This window comes from Zalophus californianus, chromosome 12 (genome assembly GCF_009762305.2).
Source record: "Zalophus californianus isolate mZalCal1 chromosome 12, mZalCal1.pri.v2, whole genome shotgun sequence".
In the NCBI taxonomy this organism is placed as follows: domain Eukaryota; kingdom Metazoa; phylum Chordata; class Mammalia; order Carnivora; family Otariidae; genus Zalophus; species Zalophus californianus.
In genome coordinates, this window is record NC_045606.1 from 95,313,435 (window position 1) to 95,340,850 (window position 27,416).

Consider the following 27,416-nt stretch of genomic DNA (forward strand, 5'->3'; position numbering starts at 1 on the left):
TTTGTGGTCTTATATTTAGGTCTTTCATCCATTTTGAGTTAATTTTTGTGAGCAGTGTAAGGTAGGGGTCTAGTTTCATTCTTTTACATGTGAATATCCTATTATTCCAGCACCATTTATTGAAGAGAGTGTCTTTTCCCCATTGAGTTTTCTTGGCACCATTGTCAAATATTCGTGGATCATATTTGTATGAGTTTATTTCTGGGCTCTTGATTCTTTTTGACTGGTCTGTGTGTCTTTTTTTATGCTTGTATCATATTGTTTTGATTACTACAGCTTTAATATATAGCTGGAAATCAAGAAGGGTAATGACTCTTGCTTTCTTCTTTCTCAGAATTACTTTGATTATTCAAGATCTTTTGGGGTCCCTTAAATTTTTTGAATTTTTTTCCTACTTCTATAAAAATGTTGTTGGAACCTTGACAGGGATTGCATTCAATCTATAGATGGCTTTGAGTGGTATGGACATTTTAACAATATTAGTTCTTCTAATCCATGAACATGGGATTTAGATTCTGAGAGTAACTCAATCATGATTTCACCTGAAATAAGTAAAATTGTTTTCTTTTCCAGGACCACTCTAATTGAAAGCTCCTCTGTTTCTGATTATTTCTGCCATGCAGTAATTCTCTTACAGATTTGTACATATGTAGCTCTGAGACAATCCATATTTCATGATTATTTTCTGTTCCATCACAGTATCAGTGGCTCAATGTAGGTAATCACTGGTGACATATTCCCTTCTATAAAACTAGATGTCAGATTAAGAATTTAGCTTAAAGACAGACTCTTAATTTAAATTTGTTTACATAGGTAAATCAATCTTTCTTTCTCTCTCTTTCCTGCTTTTCTTCCTTCCTTCTTTATAATTCAGTGAGGTCTTAAAGTTGTTTCCTAACAATTTTGCACACAACAAAAATTTACGAAACAATAAATAAAAGAGTTGTTTTACAATAGTTGTGTCAATAGCTTTCTGGTTCTCTCTTTAATAGTAAAATGGAGAAAAATCAAACAGTGGTTGTAGAATTCATCCTATTAGGATTTCATCTTGGCCTGAAGATGCACATATGCCTTTTTGGGCTCTTCTCCCTCTTCTTTGTCTTCACCCTGTTGGGGAACGGGCTCATCCTGAGGCTCATCTGGCTGGACTCCTGACTGCACACCCCCATGTACTTCTTCCTCTCCCACCTGGCCATCGTCGACATAGCCTATGCCTGCAACACCGTGCCCCAGATGCTGGTGAACCTCCTGAAGCCAGACAAGCCCATCTCCTTTGCTGGCTGCTGGACACAGACCTTTCTCTTTTTGACTTTTGCTGTCACAGAATGTCTTCTCCTAGTTGTGATGTCTTATGATTGGTATGTGGCCATCTGCCACCCCCTCCGATATTCTGCCATCATGAGCTGGAGGGTCTGTGTCACCCTGGTGGTGACTTCCTGGGCATGTGGCTCCCTGCTGGCCCTGGTCCATGTGGTTCTCATCCTGAGGCTGCCCTTCTGTGGGCCTCATGAAATCAACCACTTCTCCTGTGAAATCCTGTCCGTCCTCAAGCTGGCCTCTGCTGACACCTGGCTCAACCAAGTGGTCATCTTTGTGGCCTGTGTGTTTATCTTACTGGGGCCCCTCTGCTTGGTGCTGGTGTCCTATATGCACATCCTGTTTGCCATCCTGAGGATCCGGTCCGGGGAGGGCCGCAGAAAGGCCTTCTCCACCTGTTCCTCCCACCTCTGTGTGGTGGGGCTCTTCTTTGGCAGTGCCATTGTCATGTACATGGCCCTCAAATCCCACCACCCTGAGGAACAGCAGAAGATTACCTTTTCTTGTTTTACAGTCTTTTCAACCCTATGCTGAACCCTCTGATCTACAGTTTGAGAAATGCAGAGATCAAGAGTGCCCTGAGGAGAGCGCTGTACAAGGAAGGTCATTCCCAATTGGAGTGACATTGAAATCGCCAGCCTAAGAGTTTGATTGCTGCCTAAATCCAGAAAATTTCACTACTCTCATCTTAAATGTGCCTAAAGGACACAAGAGCAAGCCTTCCCTCTTCCTTTGAATGAAAAATATTAGGTATGTTGCATTCATGGATTATCTAGCAAGTGTGATTTTATCAGATATGATTTTTTTCTTTTATTGCTCACTGAATTTAATATCTGTGAAATTAAAAATGGTTTTAATTCATTTTCTGGGTCCCAGAAGTAGAATACATTCTATCTACCTCTCTACCCTAAGTGTTTAAACTCACTAACCGCATATATCATAAGATTTGGAAGAAAAAAAAGAGCTGCTGTGAAGGACAGTCATCCCCCCAAATCCAGAGGCACACTTGTCCATTCTCCTAAAGTTGTACTTGCCCTGATAAAGATAACTGTTAAATAGTAACTCAGATATTTATTTAGTGTGTTGCATGAAGGTGAGAAATTTTGGATGAACATGATTGATTCAGGGAATAAATGAGCAGGCTGAGTGAAGGAACAAAATCAATGCAAGGTCCTATATAGGACAAAGGAGAGGGGAAGGAAAAATCTGTAGACAGTGTGAGAACAGTGCATATTGTTCACAGCTTCAGAGATATACTTGTTACTAGTAGCTAGCAAAGGAGCCAAACTGGGCATTCTCTTGTTGAACAGGCTTATAAGGGGTATCAAAGAAAACAATTTGGGCTGTTTATGGATTCTCCAGAAAATTTTGAGTGTTGATCTGTAAATTATGTAGATATACAGACTATCTCAATATGTACTTTTCTGGTGTCTTTTTATCAGCACTCCCATCTGGGTTGGTCTGCATGTGCATCATTTCCCTCATTAGATGTCTTGAAATAGGAAATTTGACCAGAGAGTGTTACGTGGCTAGTATAGTACAGCTGGCTATTCCGGTTTGGTAGAGGATTGATTTTTACTGATTCCTTCTGTAGTACAAATCCAATGATCAGGGATGAATCCTATACATTTCAGATGGCTTTGTAGGGTGTTACCTATAAAATCCACCCTCTTTTTAAAAATATTTTATTTGTTTATTTAAGAGAGACAGAGACAGAGAACCCCAGTGGGGGGAGAAACAGAGGGAGAGGGAGAAGCAGACTCTTCACTGAGCGTGGAGTACAACACAGGGCTTGATCCCAGGACCCTGAGATCATGACCTGAGCTGAAATCAAGAGTGGGACATTTAACCAACGGAGCCACCCAACCACCCCTAAAATCTACTTTCTAACCTGTCTTGAGACTAGGATGGCCACTTGCATCCAGTCTTTTGTAATTTCATAATAAGAGTGAACAAAAGACTTGTTCAGAAGAATAAGTGTGTTGCTCTTGGGAATCAATAATTACTCAACCCAACTCTTAATTACTGTGTGTGGGCAGCAGAGTTCACTGAATGTAAGAACAAAATGGGTTTTTATACTAGTAACATTTTGGTTAGTTGCTCTCCCAGTGCTATATACTATGTACTGATAGTGCTTTCCATGGACCATCTCATTTAGTCATCATAACAAAGCCATGAAGAAGATCCTATTGTCACTATTATAAACACACATACCAGAAACTAGCAAATGTCAGGTTTTTGCCTTGACAGTCTAGTTCAGACAACAGTCTGTTGTGGTTAAATTAAGCCCTCAGTACTTAACCACAGCAACGTGCATTGTCTATACCAACATCAGTGTCATCAATAAAGAACAAAGCTAAATTATTCCAAAGATGGATGTGTTCTGTGAAAGAGGGTATACTTCCAGTCTCATGTGCCACAGTGAGCTGATCTATATAAGGCCTAGAAGATGAGATCATTTATGAGAACCTGGGTGTCATGGACAATGTCTCCTCAGGGCAGAGTCACAAAAATCTTTGGACTTCTAGAGGAACATAGAACATAAAGAAGATGAGAATAAAGGCCATTCTTACTGAGATTGGTGATTTAGTTGAGCTAAAACCCAGAACCAATACAGCAAAATAATAACACCATAATCTCTCTCTCTCTCTCTCTCATTCCCTCTCTCTTTCTCTCTCTCTCAAAACAGTCCTTTGAGGCAAAAAAAAACAATATCCCCACTTTACTTATAGGGAAACTGAAGTGCAGAGAGGTTGAGTAACTTGCCCAGTATCACAGATGCTGACTGTCTAGTCCAGGATTGAACCGAGGCAATCAGATTCTTGACCTTATAGTCATAACCACTGGGTAACATGGCCTCTTTGGAGCTATCTGTGGATAATGGTCAGAGAAATCAAGGCAGTGAAACAAAACCAGTGACTAAGAACAAGTGACGGGCGGTAGGCTTCAGACAGAAGCTTTCGTTTGCTAGAGGAAGCACCTTGACTGTAAAAGGAAATGTAAACAGTGGGTGTGGTAACAAGGAAGAACCTGACTCCAAGGGTCAGAGACCAAGGAGGGCCCTGACCATGAGCGGCACCGGGAGCAGGGAAGTGGAAGAGAAGACAGATGATTCGGTCTCACGTTGATGCAGTAGTGATGGAGTAGGATTAGAATGGATACTTGATAGTATTTTATCGAAAGGAGGCCTTTCCCAAGACAAAGGAATTTAGATTTCATTTTTGGTGTTGAGAATTGTTACGATCTTTCAGGTGGCATTTATAGAACATTGCTCAGGTAGGTATCAGGTTTCACAGGTAAGATGGGAACTCCCCGGGGGCGGAAACTGGAATCTGTTCACCCCTTTTTCATCCACACTAGCACACTGCCTAGCCCATAGGAGGCACTCAGCAAGCACTGGTAGGGTACATTAATGAACCTTTATCAGTTAACTACACACAGTTTTCAATGTTAAACTATCTTAGGACTTCTACATTTTCCAAAATCCTTTTATTTGCAAAACAGAGTATGATAGGAAATAATTGTAGCTAAAATTTATTTAGTAATGGCTGTGTACCAGGCACTATGTTAAATTCTTCAGATGTAATCCTCACATCAGAGCTGTGAAGTATTAATGGTATTTTCATTTATAGAAGGGAAATTAAGGTTTGGAGAATTAGGTAACATACTCGATGTCATAAAAATATTAAGTAGTGGAATTAGAATTCAGATCCAGTCAATCCAATCTAGATTAACTTTGAATGATCCTTTTGTAAAGGACCTTCTGATACTTACGTCTTCGATGGCTAGACCAGGCTCATGTCATAGTAGTCAATAAATGCTGACTCATCTGTGATCATTTAGCCTAGACTCCTATCCAAAAAAAAATGTAGCTTCATAAAATATGTAACTGAAATCCAGCAGCCATTACCCTTTGAAAGTTAGACATCTTCTTGTCCATTAGTCCCTTTTAGTTTCGAATGCACTCAGTGCTTGCAAAAGTTTCTCCTTACAGGGTGAACATTAGTGATTAATTATGTCTCATTTGCCAGTGATTGTGGGGGAATTACAAACATATTAGAAAGTATTTCCCCCTTACTATAAAAAAAAAGAGCTATGCGTATTCTTTTCTATGATGTAGGAGAGAGGATATGAGCCTTTTAAAAAAGAGCATGCCAAATTGCAAGAGCCTCTACGGTATGCCAGGTGGTGCTGGTGCTAGCCCAGCAGCCATGCAGAGGGTGTGACTCCTCCTCTGTCTTGCAAGATGGTGGAGAATTAGGGGTTGTAACTACTGAAAATGAGAGGGTGGGATGCTGTATGTGGGAGCTAGTTCACAAGCCATTTGGAATTGGATTCCCCAGTGTCTTTGGCATGTGGCGTGCGCACCGACCTGTAGGATGATTGTTGATTCTTTGTTAGATGGTGTAGACTGGTGCAGATCTTGCAGAAATGCAGGAAGATCTTGCAGAAATGCAGGCTGTGATTCAGCAGGCCTGAATGGGATAGGCAGAGATTTGCATTTTGAACAATCTCTCCTATCTTGCTGATGCTGCCACAGACCACACTTCGAATGTTAATGCAAAAGAGAAGCATTGTTAAATCTAGGGTTCTTAGGGAGAAAAAGGGAAGGAGAGCTGGAATGGGGTCTCACAGGATGTCACAGTTGTGATGTCTTTTCCCAGACCACAGGGGTCTGCTTTCCTTCCTTCTTGATGAACTTTGACTAGATCACTGCTTCAATTTCATCTGGTTTTTTTGTTTTGTTTTGTTTTGTTTTGTTTTGCTTGTTCTCCACTATTTGTTTGCTTTTAATTTGTGTAACACCGTTGGGCCAAGAGAAGAGGTGTGTTTGTGAGCACAGTCTGGTTTCACCCTCAGAGGGCTGGCTCAGAGGCAGAACATCTGGGTTCTTATCTCAATTCTGCCAATTCTACCACATTACTACCATGTGACCTTAGAAAAATCACTTAATTCCTCTGGGCATTAATTTTCCCACTTGTAAAATGAAATGTCAGACTAAACGATCTATAAGTACCTCTAATTCTATGCCTCTCTGCTAACTTTCTAGCATTTCGATTTTTTTCTCTTACTAGGAGACAAAATTAAATGGATTATTTTGAGAATAACTGAATACAATTAATTCCTGAACCTTGCACATAGTAGGAATTCAAAAGTAAATACCAAACTAGTGAAGAGTTTATATATATTAATGATCTTGGAACTATGGATGGCATAATATATAGAGAATAAGACATATTCCATATGAACTGTCCTCCCTAAAAAAAAGAAAAAAGTTTGTTATCCTGTTTGGAAAGGATTAAGAATACTGTTTATTTGCAAAGAGTCCCAGATCTTTGTCTGGTGTTGTATAACTGGCATAATAATATTAAGAGTTTGCATTTACTGATTGCTTATTTCACATCAAGTACTGTTCTATGAGGACACATCCATTAATATCAATCTAATCTTTACAGCAATTCCCAGAGGTAAGTTTTACCATTAGATTTCATTCATAATGAAAAAAATCAAGGCACAGAGATGTTAAGTACCCTTCAGGGATCACAGAGCTAGTGAGGGGCACAATAGGACTCTCATCTAAGTCTTCCAAAAGCTGAAGACCATGTTTATAACTAAGTTAGACTGTCCCCCACACAGAGCCTGACCTGTGGAGCTTTGCCTATTTACGATAAACTAGAGCTCAAGAAGAGTAAGACTGAATTTTTCAATGGCCTGAAAATTCATCCTAAGAAAGGGGATAATAATATACCTAATATATTTTAACATATATAAAACAGAAGGGTAATAATATACAAATCCATGAAAAAAGTAAACAAAAATATGTAGATACAGACTATTCACAGAATAAAACTAAGTCAATAATAAATATGAAGACGTCTTCATCCTTAATCAGGAAAATCTTTAAAATGAAAACTTATGTTTTAGCCAACAGATTGGGGGGGGGAAGCCAATGCTCTGTACAGTTGGTGAATATGTGGGTCAAAGTAAACATCCACACATTGTTGGTGGAAGTATAAATAGGCACAGATTTTAATGCTAAAAAATTTGGAAATATCTATTCAGCATTAAATGGGAATATGAATCCTAAGAACCTAGTCTAGAGAAATACTTAACATATGTAATTGCACAAAGAAATGTATTCAAGGATTTTGAATTGAAATTTATTATAAAAAATTCCACATAATTTAAAATTTATTAATTTTGGATTGAGTGAATTATAATAAGTATGCAGTATATTAAAAAGAACAAGTATTATCTAAAATGGTCTACAGTAGAAATTGCTCATCAATATAGTTAAATGAAGAAAGTAAGTCACGTTTTAAAAATTCTTTTTCATTTTGTAGGAGAAACTTCTAGCTCTTCATGAATTCATACATCTGCATGTGTACATGTGGGCACACGTGTGTGTGTGTATGTGTGTATATGTGTTTACAAATGTCTGAATGCAAGGATGGTGAACACTGAGAGTCAATATAAGTTGCTTTTAGAAATAGGAGTAAGCTTAAGAAATATATACTTCTGTGTTTTTTGATAATTTTACAGTGAACATGTATTGATATAATTTTTTAAAAACCTTCTCTCAAGGCACCTCTGGTCCCTTAAGTTCTCAAATATTTATCAGTACACGTTTTTCATATATCTTAGTGAAAGTCAAAATTAAGCAGTTAAAAGCAGTTCAGAATCTTGTTCGACTGCTAAATTGTATCAAGGCATCTCTTTGAAAATATCCTTTTGTATCTATTTACTTCATTGTTCAGTATTATGCTGTAATGTTTAGGTAGGGTAACCTATGTTATTAATTGAAATAATTTGAACGAGAAACCAAAATAACACTCAAAGTGACCTGTGATTCCCCAGACTCTAAGGCAACTGCCTGACATAAATAAAAACCCAGTTTATTGTGCCGTAAGGAGATAGGTGCTCTTCACCATGTGAATTGATCTTAGAAGCTGCTAATACTTTCCTCATTCCTTTTATCTCCATAAAAATGCTGAGCAATGTATTTGTGGGTAAAGGTGTAATAAATAAAGCCCCAAATCAAAGTGATTTTACAGAACGAAAGTGTACTTCTCACTCATGTTGTTAATTCCTATGCAGGTAAATGGCACAGTCTGTCATGTGGTGATGAACGGACCTTCTGTCTCACCGCCCCACCATCCTCCTGGCCTTGGAGACCTTCACTTCTAGCCAGTGCTGGGGAGAGCCCTTGTGCAGGAGGCATAACCCACTTCATACCCACTGCAGCTCTATAAGTGGCATACATCGTTTCTGCTTATGTTCCTTTTGTAAGACCATGACACCACCTCTCACCACCAGGTGCATGAGGGAGCTGGGAGGTGCAGCCCCGAGACAACTCTGTACAAGGAAGGGAAGAACACACCTTTTAAGGAGCTATGTCTTCCTTAAGATAACACTAGCAACTGACATAAATAGTCTCTAAAAATAACCCCTGTAAATTCTGCTGCCTCCTTCCCTGTTGTTAAGGATTCCAAACAAACTTCTGCCCTTTTAACTCATAATTAGTTAAGAAATACAACTGAGGGGCACCTGGATGACTCAGTCGGTTAAGTGTTCAACTCTTGGTTTTGCCTCAGGTCATGGTCTCAGGGTCCTGAGAGTGAGCCCCACCTCTGGCTCCGTGCTTAGCAGAGAGTCTGCTTAATACTCACTCTTCCTCTCTGTCTGCCCTCTCCCCTGCTCACTCTCTCCTTCTCTCCCCTTCTCTCTTTTTCTCTCTCTCTCAAATAAATAAATCCTTAAACAAATTTTAAGAATTAAAAAAAAATACAATTGACATTACCATTTGCATTCTCTACCAATACATTTTTGTCATGCCATCGTGAAAATGCATTCACTCATGTCTTGTGCATTTCTCACAACATTTTTTTCTGCTTTTTGTGCAAAATATCTACTGTAATTTACTTTGACAGACAGTGAAATCCACCCGCTTTATGCTGATTTTTTTCTGAGTTACAGTCAAATGAACTCTATGGTCAAATTTTAGCAGTACTTGACTTTATGCATAAAAAGTACAAATGTAAAAGTCCAGTGAAATCAAATGCCCTATATGCCCGTAGATGTTTTTGTCTCAATTAATCCTGTGTTTTTCTGCATGTTCTTTTGTGTACTTATGTCATGGTTACTCTCTTTAAATAGTAAGCACTATCAAGATAAAAGTTATTTCAGTTTAATTTTAACAGAATATTAACAATTTTGAGTTTATAGATGTTGACATTTAGGTTCTTGAAGGATTTTCCTAAATTTTTGTTTGTGTGATAACCCCAAATGTTACACTGAATTACTGGTTAACCTTTAAGTTTTCATTTTTATCAAAATGTCTATTACCAATATTCCTAATGTGTTGATAACAGAAATATATTCTCTAAAACCCTTCTTTACACAGGTTTTCCCTTTAGTGCTTGCTCATGAAAGGCAGTTCCCTGATTTCTGCATGCTGGCATATGAAGTAAACACTTGAGAGAATATTCATATCAAATAGGATCTGTTCTCTGTTATTTTCCTTTGTATATATTTATATTTTGAATATGTTCCTGTCTCACTCTACCACTTTTAGAAACTGTGTACAGGTTAAAAGTTGCATCAATGTGATACATAAGAGAAAACACATTATTTTGAGGTGATGCATTTCCTACATTTTAGTTTGTTTGGTATCATAAAATTTTATATTTAACTTCTGGTTGTCTTAGTTAAAACTTTCTATTTTTATACTCTAAAATGACTTTTCTTAAAAATAGTTTATTTATTTATTTGAGAGAGAGAGAGCACACGAGCAGGGGGAAAGGGCAGAGGGCAAGAGAGAAGCAATCTCCCCGCTGAGCAGGAAGCCCTACATGGAGATCGATCCCAAGACCCTGGTAGCATGACTAGAGCAGAAGGCAGACGCTTAACAGACTGAGCCACCCAGGTACCCCTAAAATGACTTTTTATAACTGATGTTTTCATGGTGTTGAATATAGAAAAACATGTCCTATTTTTTTTCCACAGGAGTTTTGTTTACATGAGTTTCCTACTTTTCATATTTTCTGTAGTTCACCTGAGTGTGAAAAGAGAAAGAAGAAAGGATTCTAGTGTTTATGGATTGCCTACTACACACCAGCCTTTTTATATAATCAGGAGCAAAATTGCCGTGTCCCTGGATGAATATGTGGTTTTCCTCACAATAGACATGTACAGTTGGAGCCCGGGTAAGCATGTTCTCAAAACGTAATAACCTGTACAAGACTTTCCTCAAGCTTCTCCCATAACCCCAGCAGGCTGAGGATCACACTATAACAAACTATAACAAACTCATTAATTTATAACACAATTGCTGGATACGAAATTCCTAGCCTTCCTAGAGGGTTTATTTCTAGTTTATTTCTCGAGAGAAATAAACATGAGAACATCTTCCACAGCAAATATCTCCACCCGCCTGGGACAAATAGTGGCTCAGAGGGGAAGCTGCCTTAGAGAGGGTTCTCTCCTCCCCTCCCCTGAGGGACAGGACCTGGAATCTCCTCACTTCAGAACAGAGATTAGAGAATACTTCCGAGGTTGACCTACTTGGGTAGTTTGTGCCCTAGAAAACCCCTCCTCAGACATGTTCTAATAAGCCCCACTGGGACATCTTGGCTCTCCTCGGACTCCCCATTCTGCTCCCTGCCTCCGTAACCTGCTCTCTCCAGCATCTCCACAGCTTGACTTGTTGCTTGGAATCAGCTGATTTTTCAGGGTCCTTTCTTCCCACCTCTGCTGCTCCACAAGGGTTCCAGACTACAGTGGGGAGAAGCTGAAGGACAGAGGGGAAGGACGGGAGCTTCTTCACCATCGCGCTGGTTCTGCTTCCTTAGAGGTTCACCTGAACCGTCTGCAGGTTTGCGAATTAGGGCAGTGCTGGGATTCATGAAATCCAAATAATGCCAAGTATTCAGGGACTGTAATGTTGTCTTAAAGGTGTGTTCTGTGGCTGGCTGTGTTGTCTAATCGTGGGTCCTGCTGGGGATGAGGACTCTGCCACATTTTTGATCAGGCACAGAAGTGGGGGTTCTGCAGCTCCCACAGAAGCTCCCAGAAAGCAGGATCCTGCCCAACCTTCAGGTGCTTTTCCCTTCTGAGGTCCTTGAGTCCAAATGTGGGAGCTAACCAGGTTACCTTATTATACTATATCATTAATTCCTGTTAGACATGTGGTAGCACCTACTTTTTTGTGGACTATCACACTGTTAACTACTATCTTTTTAAGCACAGATAAGGAACTTCAGTTCTGTTTAAATATGGGCTGATTATTATTCTGCTATGGGGCTGTTTTGAGGAAAAATCAATGCTAAGTTAGTTGAACATATTGCTCACAAATAATTATGTATAGAATTTGGTTCATATCATTTTTTACAGTGGAAAGTAGCTGCATGAAAGCAATAACCTGTGGATGGTGATGTTAGGTAAAGAGTAAGAAATTTCTGTATGATGGATTTAGGTTAAATATGTAAAATAATTTTGTTAAGCCAAAGAACTTTACACTGGGATATAGTACAAGTGATTTTACATTTCAGAAAAATGGACATTAGTTTAGTCCTTGTGTTTATGTCAACAAAACCACAATACATAATCTACACACAGCTCTTCCATTACCTAGAGCTTGGAGAACAGTATCAGGCACACAGTAAGTACCCAACGTTTAAACGTTAGACTTTCCCAGACCTGGAATATATGTGAGTGAGTGTGTGTGTGTCTGTGGTGAGGTGGTTAGAGGAAGTGCAGGAAAGGGAAGGAGTTGTTTTGTAGAGGACAATCTGTTCAGTTTTTAACAATTTGCCACAGTTTTGTGCTCTTTTTAATCCCTAATATCTCTTCAACTGATTGTGTTCTTTCCCAAGAAGGACATCAAAAGGTCAAGAGGCAAAATCTGCTTTACTAGTCTTTCAGCAACATATTATCCACAAACTCACATTGTAGGCTTACATTGTTATGAAGACTTTGCAAAACTGACTTAAAAAGGGTAATGACCAAGAAGGGGAGTGATCCCAGGGACTAATGGCACCAGGAAGAAGCCATGCTGGTCTGATCCATACAGTCATAGGCTAGTCAAGGAACTGTTGAAGATTGATGATAATTGATCCGAGTTATTGAGTGTTCATCGTGCAGTGGGAATAGGCTCAATGTATTATCTCAATTAATCAATTAACACGTTATCCTCATTAATATGTATTATCTCAATCTTCACAACAATCTTATAAAATAGTACTGTCACTCCTTTCAAAATAGTGATAAAATAGGGCTTGAGAGGTTAAGAAATATATTCAGGGTCATACAAGTAGTAAATGTGTGTCTGACCCCCTGCTCTTTCATTGCAATTCTACAGTGACTTTCAATATTTGGGGACTTTTTTTGTGTGGGTTTTTGGATTTTTTCTTTTTTCTTTTTTTCTTTTTGCTTGAGAATCTGGCTCAAGGCAGAATGTGGAGAGCTCATTAATGTTTTGTTTTCTTGTATTTAATCAAACTGGTATCGAGTTAGTCAATAGTCATTGAACACCTACACTGTTCTGGGCACAATGCCTGATCCAATATATGATCTTTTTATCACCGACCAGATTAAAAAGATTTCTTCAATCTAAGGTTATTTTAAATGTAAGTTCTTGTTAAATTAATTCTGAAGTACAAGTAGAAAGCCCTTAATTGGCCATTATGGTACCAAGAGGCAATATTTCCATATCCCAGATAAATGTGTTGACAGATATTATTGCTATTATGAATTGCAAGATAGTATTTCAGAAGGTTATATATATATATATATATATATATGTATATATATATATATATATATATGTCTTATAAGACAACCTGAATATAGACAATTAACCTGAATGTAGACTTTCTATGTAATCATAATCTTCTAGAAACCACTCAAATATGGAACTACTGATAATGTCTCTAGAAACACTGTGGAGGAGGAAATAAGAAAGATTTTGAGAATGGGAAATTGTAGACAAGAGATAAGGAAAATTGGAAACAGAGAGAATGTCATAAAGGGGAATAGACAACGATATAGTGAGGCAGAGGAACAGAGACAGGGAGACATAACCATCGAGAGAGGATTCAGAGCAAGGACGTTACCAGGGATAAAGAAGAACATTACATAATGATAAGGGTCAGTTCACCAAGGAGACATAATGCTAACATGTATGCACCTAGCAACAGGGCATCAAAATACATGAGCCCAAACCAGTAGAATTTAAAGGAGAAATAGATGAGCCTACTATTAGAGTTGGAAACGTCAACATTCCTTCATCAGAAACAGACCCAGCAGACAGAAAATCAATAAGGATATAGCTGAACTCAACAACACCATCAATCAACTGGATATAATGAATATCTATAGACTGCTCTATCCAACAACAAAGAGCAAAATACACATTCTTCTCAAGCTCAACATGGAACATTCACCCTGGTAGATCATATTCTGGGATATAAAACACACCTGAACAAATTCAAAACAATAGAAGTCACACAATGTGGGCTTTCAGACCACAATGGAATTGAAGTAAAAATCAGAAGCAGAGAGTGAGCTGGAAAATCCCCAAATACTTGGAGGTTAAACAACATTCTTCTAAATAACACATGGGTCATGGAGGGAACTCTAAGAAACTTTAAAATATTTTGAATTAAAAGAGAAGTGTTCTATTGAGTACATTAGTAGTAATGATTATTTTTTGTATTACTTAGGAGTACACCATCTAATACTTCGGTTGAACTAAAGATTTAAAAAATAGTTTTCATTTCAGGAATGCTGTGTGACTCATGCCTACAGCATTAGAAAAGAGTTTGTCAGCTCATCAGATCTTAAATTTTACTTTTGAAACCTAGGCCCCATCGAGTACTGGCAGGTTTGTTCCTGTGTAAAGAAATGATTTCAATCTTAGATATTTACTTTGAAACCATGAAGACACTGGATAATTTATTAGTCATCAGTTTGCCAATTTTTAAATTGCTAACTGGTATATACATATAAGATACATCATTTATAGCACAAAACGTCTGAATGTTACATTTGGAACTGAGATATATTTAATTTCTTTTGTACTTCCTCCTTTCACTTCTGCCAGTCCTTTAGCAAAGTTAATCCATTGATTCAGGTAAGAGGCTTTCAGTATCATGTAGAATAAAATAAAATATGGGGAAAAATGAAAATAGAAGTGTCTTTCAACTGTCTGATGCTTAAATATTTTGGAGATTCTAGTTCAGTGTTGTTTTTTTTTTGCCTCGTAAGAATGTCCTTAATGGGACAAGCAGGATTTAAACAAGGCAGAAATTCCAGACCCAGTGCAAGGACGGTCCAAAAATTCAATATTTAGGCATTCACTTATTCTTGTATATTCATTCATTCATTCATTTGTTCACTCGAAAAACATTTTGTAAGTGCCAGAATTACAAAAATGAGTACACTTGTTCCTGTTCAAAGGTATATATTATGACCCAGTCCTGTAAAAGAAAGCAGACTTTCAGCCCATATGACAACTGTTCTTTTTTTAAGATTTCTTTATTTTCAAGAGAGAGAGAGAGAGAGAGAGAGCGCCTGAGCCTGAGCAGGGGGAGGGTCAGAGAGAGAGGGAGAGATAGTCTCCAGCAGACTCCCTGCTGACCAGGGAACCAGAGGTGGGGCTCGATCTCACGACCCTAAGCTCATGACCTGAAGCCAAAGTCAAGAGTCGGATGTAGATGCTTAACCGACTGAGCCACCCAGGTGCCCCATGGCAACTGTTCTTAATCTTAATGTCTTCATTAGGCCCTCCTGTCTCGTCTGTCCCTTTAAGTTTCAAAGAGATCCAGACTTTGCAAGTAATTTTCTTTTTCTTTCTGTAACCATTTGGAAGTTGCAAAATCAATTAAGGAAGGACTGAATAAAGATATCATACTTTTTATAAGATGTGGGTTCAAATGCATTTTCACAACTAAGTATTTTCATATGCTTTGTATGGATTTTCCAAATAAATGTAAAGGGCTGTCCTAGCACAGTAATTTTTTTTATATAATTCTAAAAAAATAAATAAGCCCTGGTCATGTTTTAGGAGTTCATAGTATCTATTAGTGACTTGATGTATCCATTAGTTAATCCATTTGTGACTTGATGACGTAATAAACATTTATCGATAATGTTTATTCTAAAAAAGTCATTTGTTGATTCTAGAGAGGGATCTAATGGGGATGTCCTTCGGGTCCCAGTTAGCTGCTCAGACAAACAAACTGTTTTTGGGTTGTATTTTAATGAGGTTATCTCTGTCCCAGGCCTGGTCCCCACTTTATAGATCTAGCTCTGGAAATTTTGTTAAGTATATACATTTCCATCCATATCCTACTATTCGAACTAAAAGGAAAAAAAAATGGGCGCCTGGGTGGCTCAGTCGGTTGAGCGACTGCCTTCGGCTCAGGTCATGATCCTGGAGTCCCGGGATCGAGTCCCACATCGGGCTCCCTGCTCGGCGGGGAGTCTGCTTCTCCCTCTGACCCTCCCCCCTCTCATGTGCTCTCTCTCTCTCATTCTCTCTCTCTCAAATAAATAAAATCTTTTAAAAAAAGAAAAAAAAGGAACCATTGCATAATCCTGAATGGAATTATTTATTATAAAAATATTGGCAAGAGCTTTGCTTAGTAGCACATTCCCTCTTTGTCAAAATATCTGCACAGGAAGGCAAATTAATACCTCATGGTTAATTGGTGAGCCTGGACCCCAAGCAGAGGGCATTCACTGGAGATCTTAGAGTGAGGGTTACTGATCACTGCTCACTCAAGCCACCTGGACTGAGGATACAGAACCCCCAGGAGAACTGCTTTCTCATTCCCTGGACAGTACAGAAAGAGGTGCTGGCAAACACCAGCCCTCCTGGATCACCCCCTTCCCTATTCCTCAGCCTTCCTGCAGACATGCACCCAAATTGTTACATTTGGGTCCCCTACTTACAGTCAGATCCTCCCCACTTCCTGGTTCTGTGAGATTGCAGCAAAGCACTTTGAGTGGAGTTCGGGATGGACTCACACCCCTCACCTACACGTTTGCTTGGGTTGTCATGTTTCCTTCTCCAGTTCTCATCCATGATAAGTGCATTTTGCAAGTTTTACTTCTCAAGAAGCAGTGTTATTTCTCTTATTCTCAAGTTCCTCAGGGAGCATCTCATTAATGTCTCCGTTGGAATTAATGACCCTGGACCAGGGTCGTAAACCGGCAGCATCTTTCTTTATGGGAATTCCGGAGAGACTTTTCTTCAGAGGCAAGAAGGCACAAGTTCAATAGTTCAGCCTCAGGTTATTTCTGCCTAGTAAAGGCACCAACAAAATGCGTGCACTAGAAAGATGCTGATTTCTACAAGGTATAGGGAGGAAGCCATTACTAAGGATTTAAGGACAAGACAATTACTATTTGGCACATCACGAATTCATAGAAGCCTCGAATACCTGACCACCAGTGTGTTGCTATAGCAATCTGTAAATGACAAATTCACTAAATTAGCTCTTTGCCAAAAATTTTTAAATTCGTTATCTATAAAGCATTTAGCAATTCTTATCGAAGTAAGGCAGATTTCATTTTTTAATAAATGGTTGTTGTGGGTTTTTTTTTTTAAAGATTTTATTTATTTGACAGAGAGAGAGCGCGCACAAGCAGGGGAAGCAGCAGAAAAAGGGAGGAACAGGCTCCCTGCTGAGCAGGGAGCCCAATGTGGGGCTCGATCCCAGGACCCTGGGATCATGACCTGAGCCGAAGGTAGATGCTTAACCGACTGAGCCACCTAGGTGTCCCTGTTTCTTGTGGTTTTGAATTTCACAAGGGTACATGATGCAAATGCTAAGCCATACAGCATCATTCCAAGTATGGCCTTTCTTAGTTATATTAGTACCTGGATTTGCTCTTTTAATAGAAGTAGAGATGAAATGAATTACAAATAGTGCATATAGGGAACTGCATCTTAAAATGTCTTCACACGGATCCATACACACCACAGCCTTCAAATCAAGCGTGAATGCCTAACCTCATACTTGTTTACACGCCTGCCCACAAAGTCTAGACTTATGATACATGAACACTGGGCAGCCTGCCAAAAAACCAATTCCTACAAAGTTTATGGATTGTTATTTGGAACCATTTTTTGGTAAATCAGTAACTAGGAATCAATCAGTAGATTGCTAAATGGCCAATTGTCGGTTTGTATCCATCACCCACAGTAAAGCACAGTCAATAGAGCCCGTATGTAACCCATCCACTGATTCCTTCTTAGCGACCCTAAACAGTCACAGAAGATGCTCCTTCTTTCATCACATAAGCTCCTCTAAAGTGCAAAGGTGGATTTCTGTTGCTGAAAGCCACACGGTTGATATTTCTAATGAGAAACTGGATTTTCACGTCTCTTCCCTAGGCTCCTCTAATTCTCATATCTGGAGTCCTTCCATGACTGATGACCTCTACACTCCAGCAATTCTCTTAATAATTCTGGCATGTGCAGCTCCAAGATAATCCGTATTTAATGGTTACTTTATTCCATCTTTGGCTTGACATTCTTCCTCCCCATTACAGTGTCATTGGCTCTAGGTAATCTGTCCTTGGTGACATAATCCCAATTCTGTAAAACTGGTTGTCAGATTAAGTGATTAACTTAATGTGTAACTGGATTGTTAACTTTAAAAGTTTATCTTCTAAAAATGACAAAATGTATAATATGTCTAGATGTTTTTTTTTTTTTTGACAATTCCATCCCAAGCTTTCCATTTTCTCTTTTTCATAGTGAAATGGGGGAAAATCAGACGGCAGTGACAGAGTTCATTCTACTAGGATTTTGTTTTGGCCCAAGAATTCGGATGGTTCTCTTTGGGCTCTTCTCTCTGTTCTATGCCTGCACCCTGCTGGGGAACAGCATCATCCTGGGGCTCATCTGGCTGGACTCCCGACTGCACACCCCCATGTACTTCTTCCTCTCCCACCTGGCCATCGTCGACATAGCCTATGCCTGCAACACCGTGCCCCAGATGCTGGTGAACCTCCTGAAGCCAGACAAGCCCATCTCCTTTGCTGGCTGCTGGACACAGACCTTTCTTTGCTTGACTTTTGCTCATACTGAATGTCTTCTTCTGGTGGTGATGTCCTATGATCGGTTTGTGGCCATCTGCCACCCCCTCCGATATTCTGCCATCATGAGCTGGAGGGTCTGTGTCACCCTGGTGGTGACTTCCTGGGCATGTGGCTCCCTGCTGGCCCTGGTCCATGTGGTTCTCATCCTGAGGCTGCCCTTCTGTGGGCCTCATGAAATCAACCACTTCTTCTGTGAAATCCTGTCCGTCCTCAAGCTGGCCTGTGCTGACACGAGGCTCAACCAAGTGGTCATCTTTGTGGCCTGTGTGTTTATCTTACTGGGGCCCCTCTGCTTGGTGCTGGTGTCCTATATGCACATCCTGTTTGCCATCCTGAGGATCCGGTCTGGGGAGGGCCGCAGGAAGGCCTTCTCCACCTGTTCCTCCCACCTCTGTGTGGTGGGGCTCTTCTTTGGCAGTGCCATTGTCATGTACATGGCCCCCAAATCCCACCATCCTGAGGAACAGCAGAAGATCCTTTTCTTGTTTTACAGTTTTTTCAACCCTATGCTGAACCCACTGATCTACAGCCTGAGGAACGCAGAGGTCAAGGGTGCCCTGAGGAGAGCGCTGTACAAGGAAAGTCATTCCCAATTGGAGTGACATTGGAATCCCTAGGCTCAGTAGTTCCCTGGAGCCTTGGGTACTGTGTACCACCTAAGCTTCTCACTCTTTATATCTGAGACTGAATAATCCAAGAGATTCTGTAAAGCACTCCCTTTTTCTGTCCAGAAAGTACTTGGGGTTTTTTGCATTCATTATATATAATTCTATCAAATATATTCTTTCATCTAACTGCACAGTCAGTTGAGAGCACCTAGAGGAGTAAATTGACTTCATCCACTGCTGTGGGTCCCAAAAGGTTAAAATAGACACTCTACCTGTGACTTCAACAGGTGTGCTCAATAATAGCAGAATGCAGGCTTTACCGGATGTAGCCACGTCAGTGACCATTTTTTAAAATATTGTAGCCACAGAGACTTAGGACCTGTTGATACCTTTTTCCCTTTTTACTCCATATTAGGATATTTCCCCTTAATTGTACTTCCACTTATAAATAGTAAATGTACCTAAATGCCTACTTAGACTTAGGGGAACGCTGATTTTGTTAAACCTTATAATCTGTCTTATAAATTTCTGTGGTCCGAAAGTAAGTCTGCACACATTCAGCTGGCATCCCAGGGAATCACCCAATGAAATCCACTTTCCAGCCTGCCCTGGGCTTTTGGTGGTCACTTGTTTATAAACTCTTCTCACCTGCTTAAGAAGAGTATCTGTGATTCTCTCGGGACAAACACATACTCTTCACTAGGAGGAGTTAGCAAGTGCTACAGTCCAGCTCTCAGTGATCAGGTAGTGAAAGAAAGCCCCAAGTAGAGGCAACTGAATGGGAAAAAAAGGTTTTAACAATAACAATAGTAGTCAACATTATCACCATGTACTTACTCCATGCCATCCACTGCACATAGATGGCTAATTTACAGAGATCACCTCATTTTTATCATAAAAACCCATTTCTCATTATCGTCCCATTTTACAGATGTAAACATTAAAGCAAATGGCAAATGCTAGACCCATGCCCCAATGATCTGACTCCCAAGCCTTCTTTATATAATGTAGTACATCATTATCAATATGACCAAATTAAGAATAAGGCTAACCTATCCCAACCTAGTATATTCTAAGTGTATATAGGTTTCTTCTCAGTCTAATAGGTGCTGCAATGAGGCTGGGAGAGGCAGAGATTATAGAAGGTCTCTTGTCCCGGTTGGTGACTCCTCTGGTCACGGTCACAAAGAACATTAGGAGCTTCTGAGCACAGAGAGGGTAGGAATGGAGGCTATTCTCAGTGAGGTGAGAGGTTTGGTTTAGAGCTCAGCTGGTGGCAAGACACAGAACCAAGGCATCTCTAGTTTCACACACACCACTCACATGTTCATGCACATTCGTGTGCATGCATGGGCACACACTTACGGACTCCTTACTATGGTGAAGCACTCTATTCTAAGTACCTTGTAAGTATTATCTTTTTTAATCCTCATAACTACCCTATGAGATAGGGACTATTAACCACTCTTTGTGGGGAGAAAACAGAGACACAAGGAGATTAAGTAATTTAACCAAAGCCTTGCAACTGATAAGTATCTAGTCCAGGATCAAACTTAGGTAATCTGCCAAACCCATAGGCATAACCACTAAATTAAAGTCAAAGAGATTGTGAAATTTCAGAAGCAGGAAATGGAAATGGAGGAAGAGAGTAAGAAACTTTCAACCTCCAACCAAAGAGAGGCATTGGGCTCCGGATAGAAAAGGTACTTATGTTTGCAAAAGAACGCAGCTAGAGTCCTCTTCCCGGGGCAGTGCTGCGGGGTGGGGGTGGGGGGGTGAAGCAGCTCTTTCTTGTCTGCGGTCCAAGGGTCCCTGCAGCCCCTGCAGGTCTTCGGACGCAATGAGGCGGCCGCAGCTGGGCGCACTGCAAACGTGGCAGTGGCCTCATCCAGGCGAGCGCGCGGCGCCTGGAGGGGATGAGCCGCGCCGGCTGCAGGACCAGCTGCGGGAACCTGTTCTGCGCAAGGAGCGATTTCCCGGGCTGGACATCCGAGTCTGAGGAGGGGTGGTCACGTGGCCCAGATTGGCGCAATCTGCCAGTCAGTCACCAAAGCCCTGGTGGCCTATTGTCAGAAATACTGGGGTGAGGCTTCCGAGAAGGCCATCCAAGACATCCTCATCCAGTCCGACCCGACTCTGCTGGAAGTGGATTCCCAGCACTGAATCCAGAAAGTTTGGCAGCCGTGGTACCCGTGCTCGCGACCAGAAATCCTGCCAATAAACCCAGCATAAGGATCAGGGTTCACCCTTATAATAAACAAGTGTCACCGGACTTAAGGTTAAATTGATGGGTCACCAAATGGAAGAACCTTAGAAAGTGATCTTGTAATTTACCTAACCTGGATATACTTTGTAATTTGCATATTGCCTAACACAGTCTTTAATCTGCTGTTTCATGACAGGTGTTGGGTGCCGCATGGCAATGTTTGGTGGGATGCAGGGCAACAGAAAGACAAATGGTGAAGAGTTGTAATGCCAGGGACAGGTCTCAAAGGTAAAAAGCTCTCCTCGTACAAAGTGGAGCATCAAAAAAGAGTGGGGCCCAGAAAGCATGCCCCAGAAGCCACCTGTGTGGCCACCTAACTCTGGGCAGTGCTCTCCTAAGGTTGGCCTAAGCATCCGGACCCTTAAACATGCAAGATCTGCGGCTAGAGACCTGGGTTCTAGGCCCAACTCTACTGTTTGATAGCCATGCTCTTCCCAGGAATATCCTCTAAGATGCCTGAGTCTCTCTCCCCCATCCATCAGGTATGCAGAATGAGAGCTGCCTAGGTGGCCCCATAGGACTGCTGAAGGCCTCAAACAAGAGGGGTGCAAATGGACACATTTGGAAGACTTAAAGTGCTATGCAAATATAACATATTGCTATCATTATAGTTAACATTGGGTCGGAAATTATTCTAATATTGTCAGGCTTGCTAAACTTTGAGTCTGGTATCAAAGCTATTCCTTAGTCAGTGGGAGCATTGGGCTTGATAAGTCACCCAAACCTTTGCCCACATGGCTTCTGCATCCCCCCTTCAGCCTTAGAGGGAATAGTTTTCCCCAGAATCCAGCCTGCAGACCAGACTCAGTGACCTTTTTGTGAGTCAGTTGGCAAAGGCCCCAGGGGGAACCTCTCTCTCTTTAAACCTCTTCATAACCTATCCACTAAGAAAGCATGGGGGACCCCTTTCCTAAAGCAAAGGAATTCAGATTTAAGGTTTTTTTTCCGATTTGGTTTTTTATTTCCAACATGTACCATCTTTAATCTGGTATTTACAGATTATGTATCATCCCTCTACAAGGAGAAGGACAAGAATCTGTTCATCTTTTCATCCCCAATATCTTAGCATACTCACTAAACGTTTGGCAAGTAAAGGACCCTTTATCCATTAGCCTCATTTCCAGATTTTCAGTGTTGAACTCTCTTCTGATTTCTAACCTTTTCTACATCCCTCCAGTGGCAGATTATAGTATAGTAGAGATGCAATTATAGCTGATAATTATTGAGCACTTACTATGTGGTAAACACTACGTAAAATGCTGCAATAACATCTTCACATCACATCTGTGGAGTGGACACTGTTACTATCATTACACAATGATGAGGAAATAAAGTTTAGAGAAATTAATTAATTTACCCAAGGTCACAGAATTAATCACAGATGGAAACAATTCAAGACTAAGCAGTCTGGCTTTAAATTAGCTCTGAATTGTTCTTTTGCAGAGAATCTACTGCTATTCATAACCTGCATGGCTGGCATAAGGACTGTTCGTAATATGTACTTAGTAAACTTCGACTGAATGAACAAATAAATATTCATTATATTTAAATTTCCACCAAGAATTTATGGGCCTGGGGATGTGTTACCCTTCATTTCTTTAAGTTATGTGTCTTATTATCCATTAGATTTATCCAATTCTTGCCTTTAATATATTCTTATGTGATGGATAGTAATAATTAAGAATATGTTATTGCTCTAAAATCACAGAGAAGAAAGGAAAAATCTGGGGTAGAAATTTAGCACTAAATATAAAAATCCTGGGGATGTTTATTCATTTCTATGAGAGGAAGCAGTGGTCATTGGCTTCTCAAAGGACTGTGCCAAATTGCTGAGGCTGTGATCCTGGAAGGCTAGGTTGTTGCCGGTGGCAGACAGGAAGCCATGTTAGGGTGTTGCCCTTGAAAACTGGCAAGAGGGTGGAGACAGTTGTGGGCCGTAACTACTGAAAATGATAGGGATGGGGAATCTGTTTGTGGTAGCTGGTTCACTTGCCGCCTGAAATTAGCACCTGTGGCATCTTTGACATGTGGACGAGGGACTGCCAACCACCAACCTGCAGGATTGTTGTTTACTGTTTGCTGTGAATGTAAAGTATCATCATTAAATATGGGTTGTTGAGGGCAGACAAAAATGAAAGGAGGGTTGGAATGTAGTACCCCTGGATGAAAGTATGACTGTGTTTCTCCAACTAGCAAGGAGGTGTCTTTCTCTCCTTGCTTTCTTGACAAACTTTGTTGGCTCATTTTGATATGTCTTTTTTTTTTAACCTGTGTTTCTGTTTTTTTCTATTTTAATTTTTGAAATCACATTTGGTCAAAAGAAGAGGTGGATCCTTGAACACACTTGGATTTAAACAAGAGTGCTGGCTCAGAGTTGGGATATCTGAGTTCCCATCTCGGTTTCCCCACTAACTCACTGTGTGACCTAAGAAAAGTTGCTTACTCTGCTGGCCTTCAGGTTCTTCACCGATCAAATGAAATTTGAACTAGGCACTTTTTAAGATTCTTCTTATTTTCTTGTTCTCTGTCTCTCTGTTGATTTCCTCACATTTCAATGAAATTTGGCTTTTCACTTTTTCAAAGGAATGTAGATTAAGTTCCATGAAGAGAAAATGAAGTGGACTCAAAGATAATTGAATATCCTGGACCTTAAACATGGTAGGAACTGAAGAGTAACCGCTGAGTCAATGAGTGAGTTGAATATTTATTGAATATTTATTTATTGAAATTGCATAAGGCTGGCTGAAATAGGAAGTGAAATGCCTACTCTTAGAAAAGTCAGTTTTATTAGCCTCCTAGGATTTTATTAAATATAACTTTCATTGGGAAAGATTCTGGGACCAGAAATCAAACTTTATATCGAATTTGGTATCTCTGTTGCTCACATTGTAAATAATAATTTTCATGTGCAGTACTTACTGAGCACTTACCAAGTGTCAAGCATTGTGCTGAGATATATGCGTTATTTTCTTGTCTAAATTCCATGACAGTTCCATGAGTTTAATGAGTTTAATACTTTTATTGCACTCATGAAAAGGGAAGGAAGGGAAGGGGAGGGGAGGGGAGGGGATGGGAGGGAAGGGAAGGGAGGAAAAGGAAGGAAGGAAGGAAGAAAAAAAAGGAAAGAAAGAAGGAAGGGAAGAAAGAAAGAGAAAGAAAGAAAGAAAGAAAGAAATTAAGAAAGAAAGAAAGAAAGAAAGAAAGAAAGAAAGAAAGAAAGAAAGAAAAAGAAAGAAAGAAAGGAAGGAAGGAAGAAAGAAAGGAAGGAAGGAAGGAAGAAAGAAAGGAAGAAAGAAAGAGAAAAAGAAAGAAAGAAAGAAAGAAAGAAAGAAAGAAAGAAAGAAAGAAAGAAAGAAAGAAAGAAAGAAAGGAAAGAAAGAAAAGGCAAAAGAGACAGTAACAACTTTGCTGTGATTACAAGTGGGTGACAGCCTGGGCTCTAATCCAGGTCAGCCTGACTCCAAAGACCACACCCATAACCAGTAAGCACACTGCCCCTCTATAGCCTAGACTCGTAGAATCTTTTTCTGTCTATCATTAAGTAACATTCAAGAATATCAGCATGAATGTTCTGAAAACACATTTTTTAAAAAAGATAAAAATAGAGCTGAGTTTTCAATACATATTTAATGAGAAAAATAGCAATATACACATCAGTTTCTTAATTGGGCAAGAATTACATAGACATAAACAGAGACAAATGAGCCATGCACAGTAGAACAGTAAAAACCACTCATGAATACAGTGAGAGATGTATAGGCTCTCTAGCAACTAGAGAAACAAATTTTAAAGCACGAGATACCATTTTCTGCCCATCAAATGGGACAAAAATAAAAAGATTGATATTTTCTAGTGCTGCTGAGTGTGTGGGCAATAGTTTGGGTGGCAATATAAATTGATTTGGTGCTAATGTGGGAATATAGCTTCAAAAATTGAAGTTTGTACTCTTTTTAATGCAACAACTCCATTTCTAGGAATATATCCTGCAGAAATATTCACATATATGTGCAAAATATATACATGTATATTTATTTTAAATTGAAGCATTATTTACAATACAAAATGTTGCAAATAAGCTAATATTCTTCAATGGTGAGTCTGTTAAATAAAACATGATAAATCTATACCATGAAGTATTATGCAACTATTAAAATAAGTTTTCTCTCTCTAATGTCCAGGGAAGATTCTCCTAAAATAAGTGAGTAAAGGAGGTCATCTTGATGTAGTGCTTTCTCATTCATGTAGGGAAAAAGTTATTTGTGTGTGTGCATGTGTGTGTACAGGCATATTAAGGCACAGGAAAATGTTCAAAATGATAAACATTGAAAGGTTAAAGACGATGACTCTCAAAATGGAAAGTGTACCATGGATAATACTACTACATTATTAGAAAAAATTTTAAAGTAATCAAATGTTAGTGTTGCAATTTTTTTTAAAATTTATTTTCGAGAAAGAGCGGGGTGGGGGGCGCAAAGCGAGAAAGAGAGAGAGAATCTCAAGCAGACTCTGCCCTGAGCATGGAGCTCAACATGGGGCTTGATCCCAACACCTAATCATGACCCGAGCGGAAATCCAGAGTCGGATGCTTAACCGACTGAGCTACCCAGGCGCCCCTGGGACAGGTTTAATTACTTCACTTAAGGAGAGAGAGAAAGCACCTAGAGTAGTGCTCCCAGCCTTGAGGATTTAGTAGAACACTGACTTTTGTTGAGGAACATAGGCCAAATGGTGCTTATAGAGAGTCACTGCATTTTTCAGGCAAGTCACTTAGGCAAGTTCCTTGAAAAAGGTGAATAGTTCTCAGAGAAAAGGGGAGCCATTATTCCTCTGAATCACCCATGGACATTCTGGAAAAGAGGTAGATAGAGAACTAGATTCTAGAGCAGATGGCAGTGAGGAGCTAGATCCTCCGGTGGGTGTGGTGCCCAGCAGCGATGGCGCCATGATCCCCAGGCCTCCCTGGTCCCAGGAGGTCTCCGAGAAAAGGCTGGGCAATGCCACCAGTCTTCAGAGACCAACAGGCTTGCATCCGGCTGTTTCTGGGCCTCCTGGTCCGGCTGCACAGTGGCTGTCTCCCTCTGGACTGTAGCGCACATGGCCACAGCACAACTGGGGCTCCTCTTCCTCATACCGGCGCTGTTCACCGAAGTCAGGGAAGGCTGCAGTCTCTCTACTGGCTGAAACCACAGAGTCAGAGCCATGGGTTGTGTTGCGGGTGTCAGTGAGGCCGAAACCTCCACGAATTGAATCTGGGGCCACGTGACGTGCTCGAAACACTCTGGTGGGTCCCATCAGTGTCCTCCAGAGCTGGATGGCATCCTTGCGGGCGAGGATGTAGGCTCGGATTGGCCCGCTGGCCATGAACTCCACCAGCCCCCGACAGAAAAAACACCCTTCATGCTCTTGGTAAAACTTCTGGCATTCTTCTTTTCTCCACAGCAGTTCTCTCATTCGTACAATAAGGAACTTGTTGCTCAGAATCTACTGATGAGCAGCCTCCAGAATCAGGGGGCGAGCAACAGCGTCAGGCTTGATCAGGGCCAGAGGAAGCTGGAGAGCCTGAGGGCTCCGCAAGATCGAGGTCATCTCACTCCCCTCTCCTCGCTGCCCCTCGGTTCTCCGGGCCTGCAGCCGCACAACTCCTGGCGCTCATACCAGGACCTAAGCGCACCCCAGATTCAGGGCTGTTCGGGCCCCAGCCCGGCCGGAGTTCAGGTCTGGATTCACCTGGTCCTCCAGGAGGTCAGGTCTGGAGTCACCTGGTCCTCCACCGCGGAGCCCGGCCACCAGGCACCGCAATAGCTACCCTGCGCGGCCCCAGCGGGGTCCTTGGAGCGTTCGGCCGGGCAACCCTGCTGGGGGTCCCTGCAGGGAGGCCACGGTCCGCGGGGCCCACGGAGGCCAAGCGTGTGAGGCCCGCGGGGAGACGGCGCAGTGGGAGCGGCCGGGCCGAGGCGACCTGCAGCCCGAGGGCCGGCCCTCTCGGTGGCCCTCATCTCTCCCCAGCGCTTGTCCCGGGTCGCACGAGCAGTGTTGCAATTTTCAAAAAACAGAAAGCGACCCACGTCCTTACACCTTGGAGAAGCAAGCCATACTCCTTTCCATGTGCCTCC

The 27,416-nt window shown here is 40.8% G+C and overlaps 1 protein-coding gene and 3 pseudogenes across 1 annotated transcript; 3 read left to right on the forward strand and 1 right to left on the reverse strand.

The window, feature by feature from the left end:
- The first annotated feature begins 996 nt into the window (after positions 1-996).
- Positions 997-1,940, forward strand: LOC113911533 (annotated as a pseudogene).
- Positions 1,941-10,181: 8,241 nt separating this feature from the next.
- Positions 10,182-19,031, forward strand: LOC113911417 (olfactory receptor 2A1/2A42). Its single transcript, XM_027573986.1, has 3 exons — positions 10,182-10,243; positions 10,368-10,523; positions 18,086-19,031. Exon 3 carries the CDS (start codon positions 18,090-18,092, stop codon positions 19,029-19,031), a length of 942 nt encoding a protein of 313 aa, XP_027429787.1. The 5' UTR covers positions 10,182-10,243; positions 10,368-10,523; positions 18,086-18,089.
- Positions 19,032-20,261: 1,230 nt separating this feature from the next.
- Positions 20,262-21,258, forward strand: LOC113911830 (annotated as a pseudogene).
- Positions 21,259-26,310: 5,052 nt separating this feature from the next.
- Positions 26,311-26,892, reverse strand: LOC113911834 (annotated as a pseudogene).
- Positions 26,893-27,416: the final 524 nt, after the last annotated feature.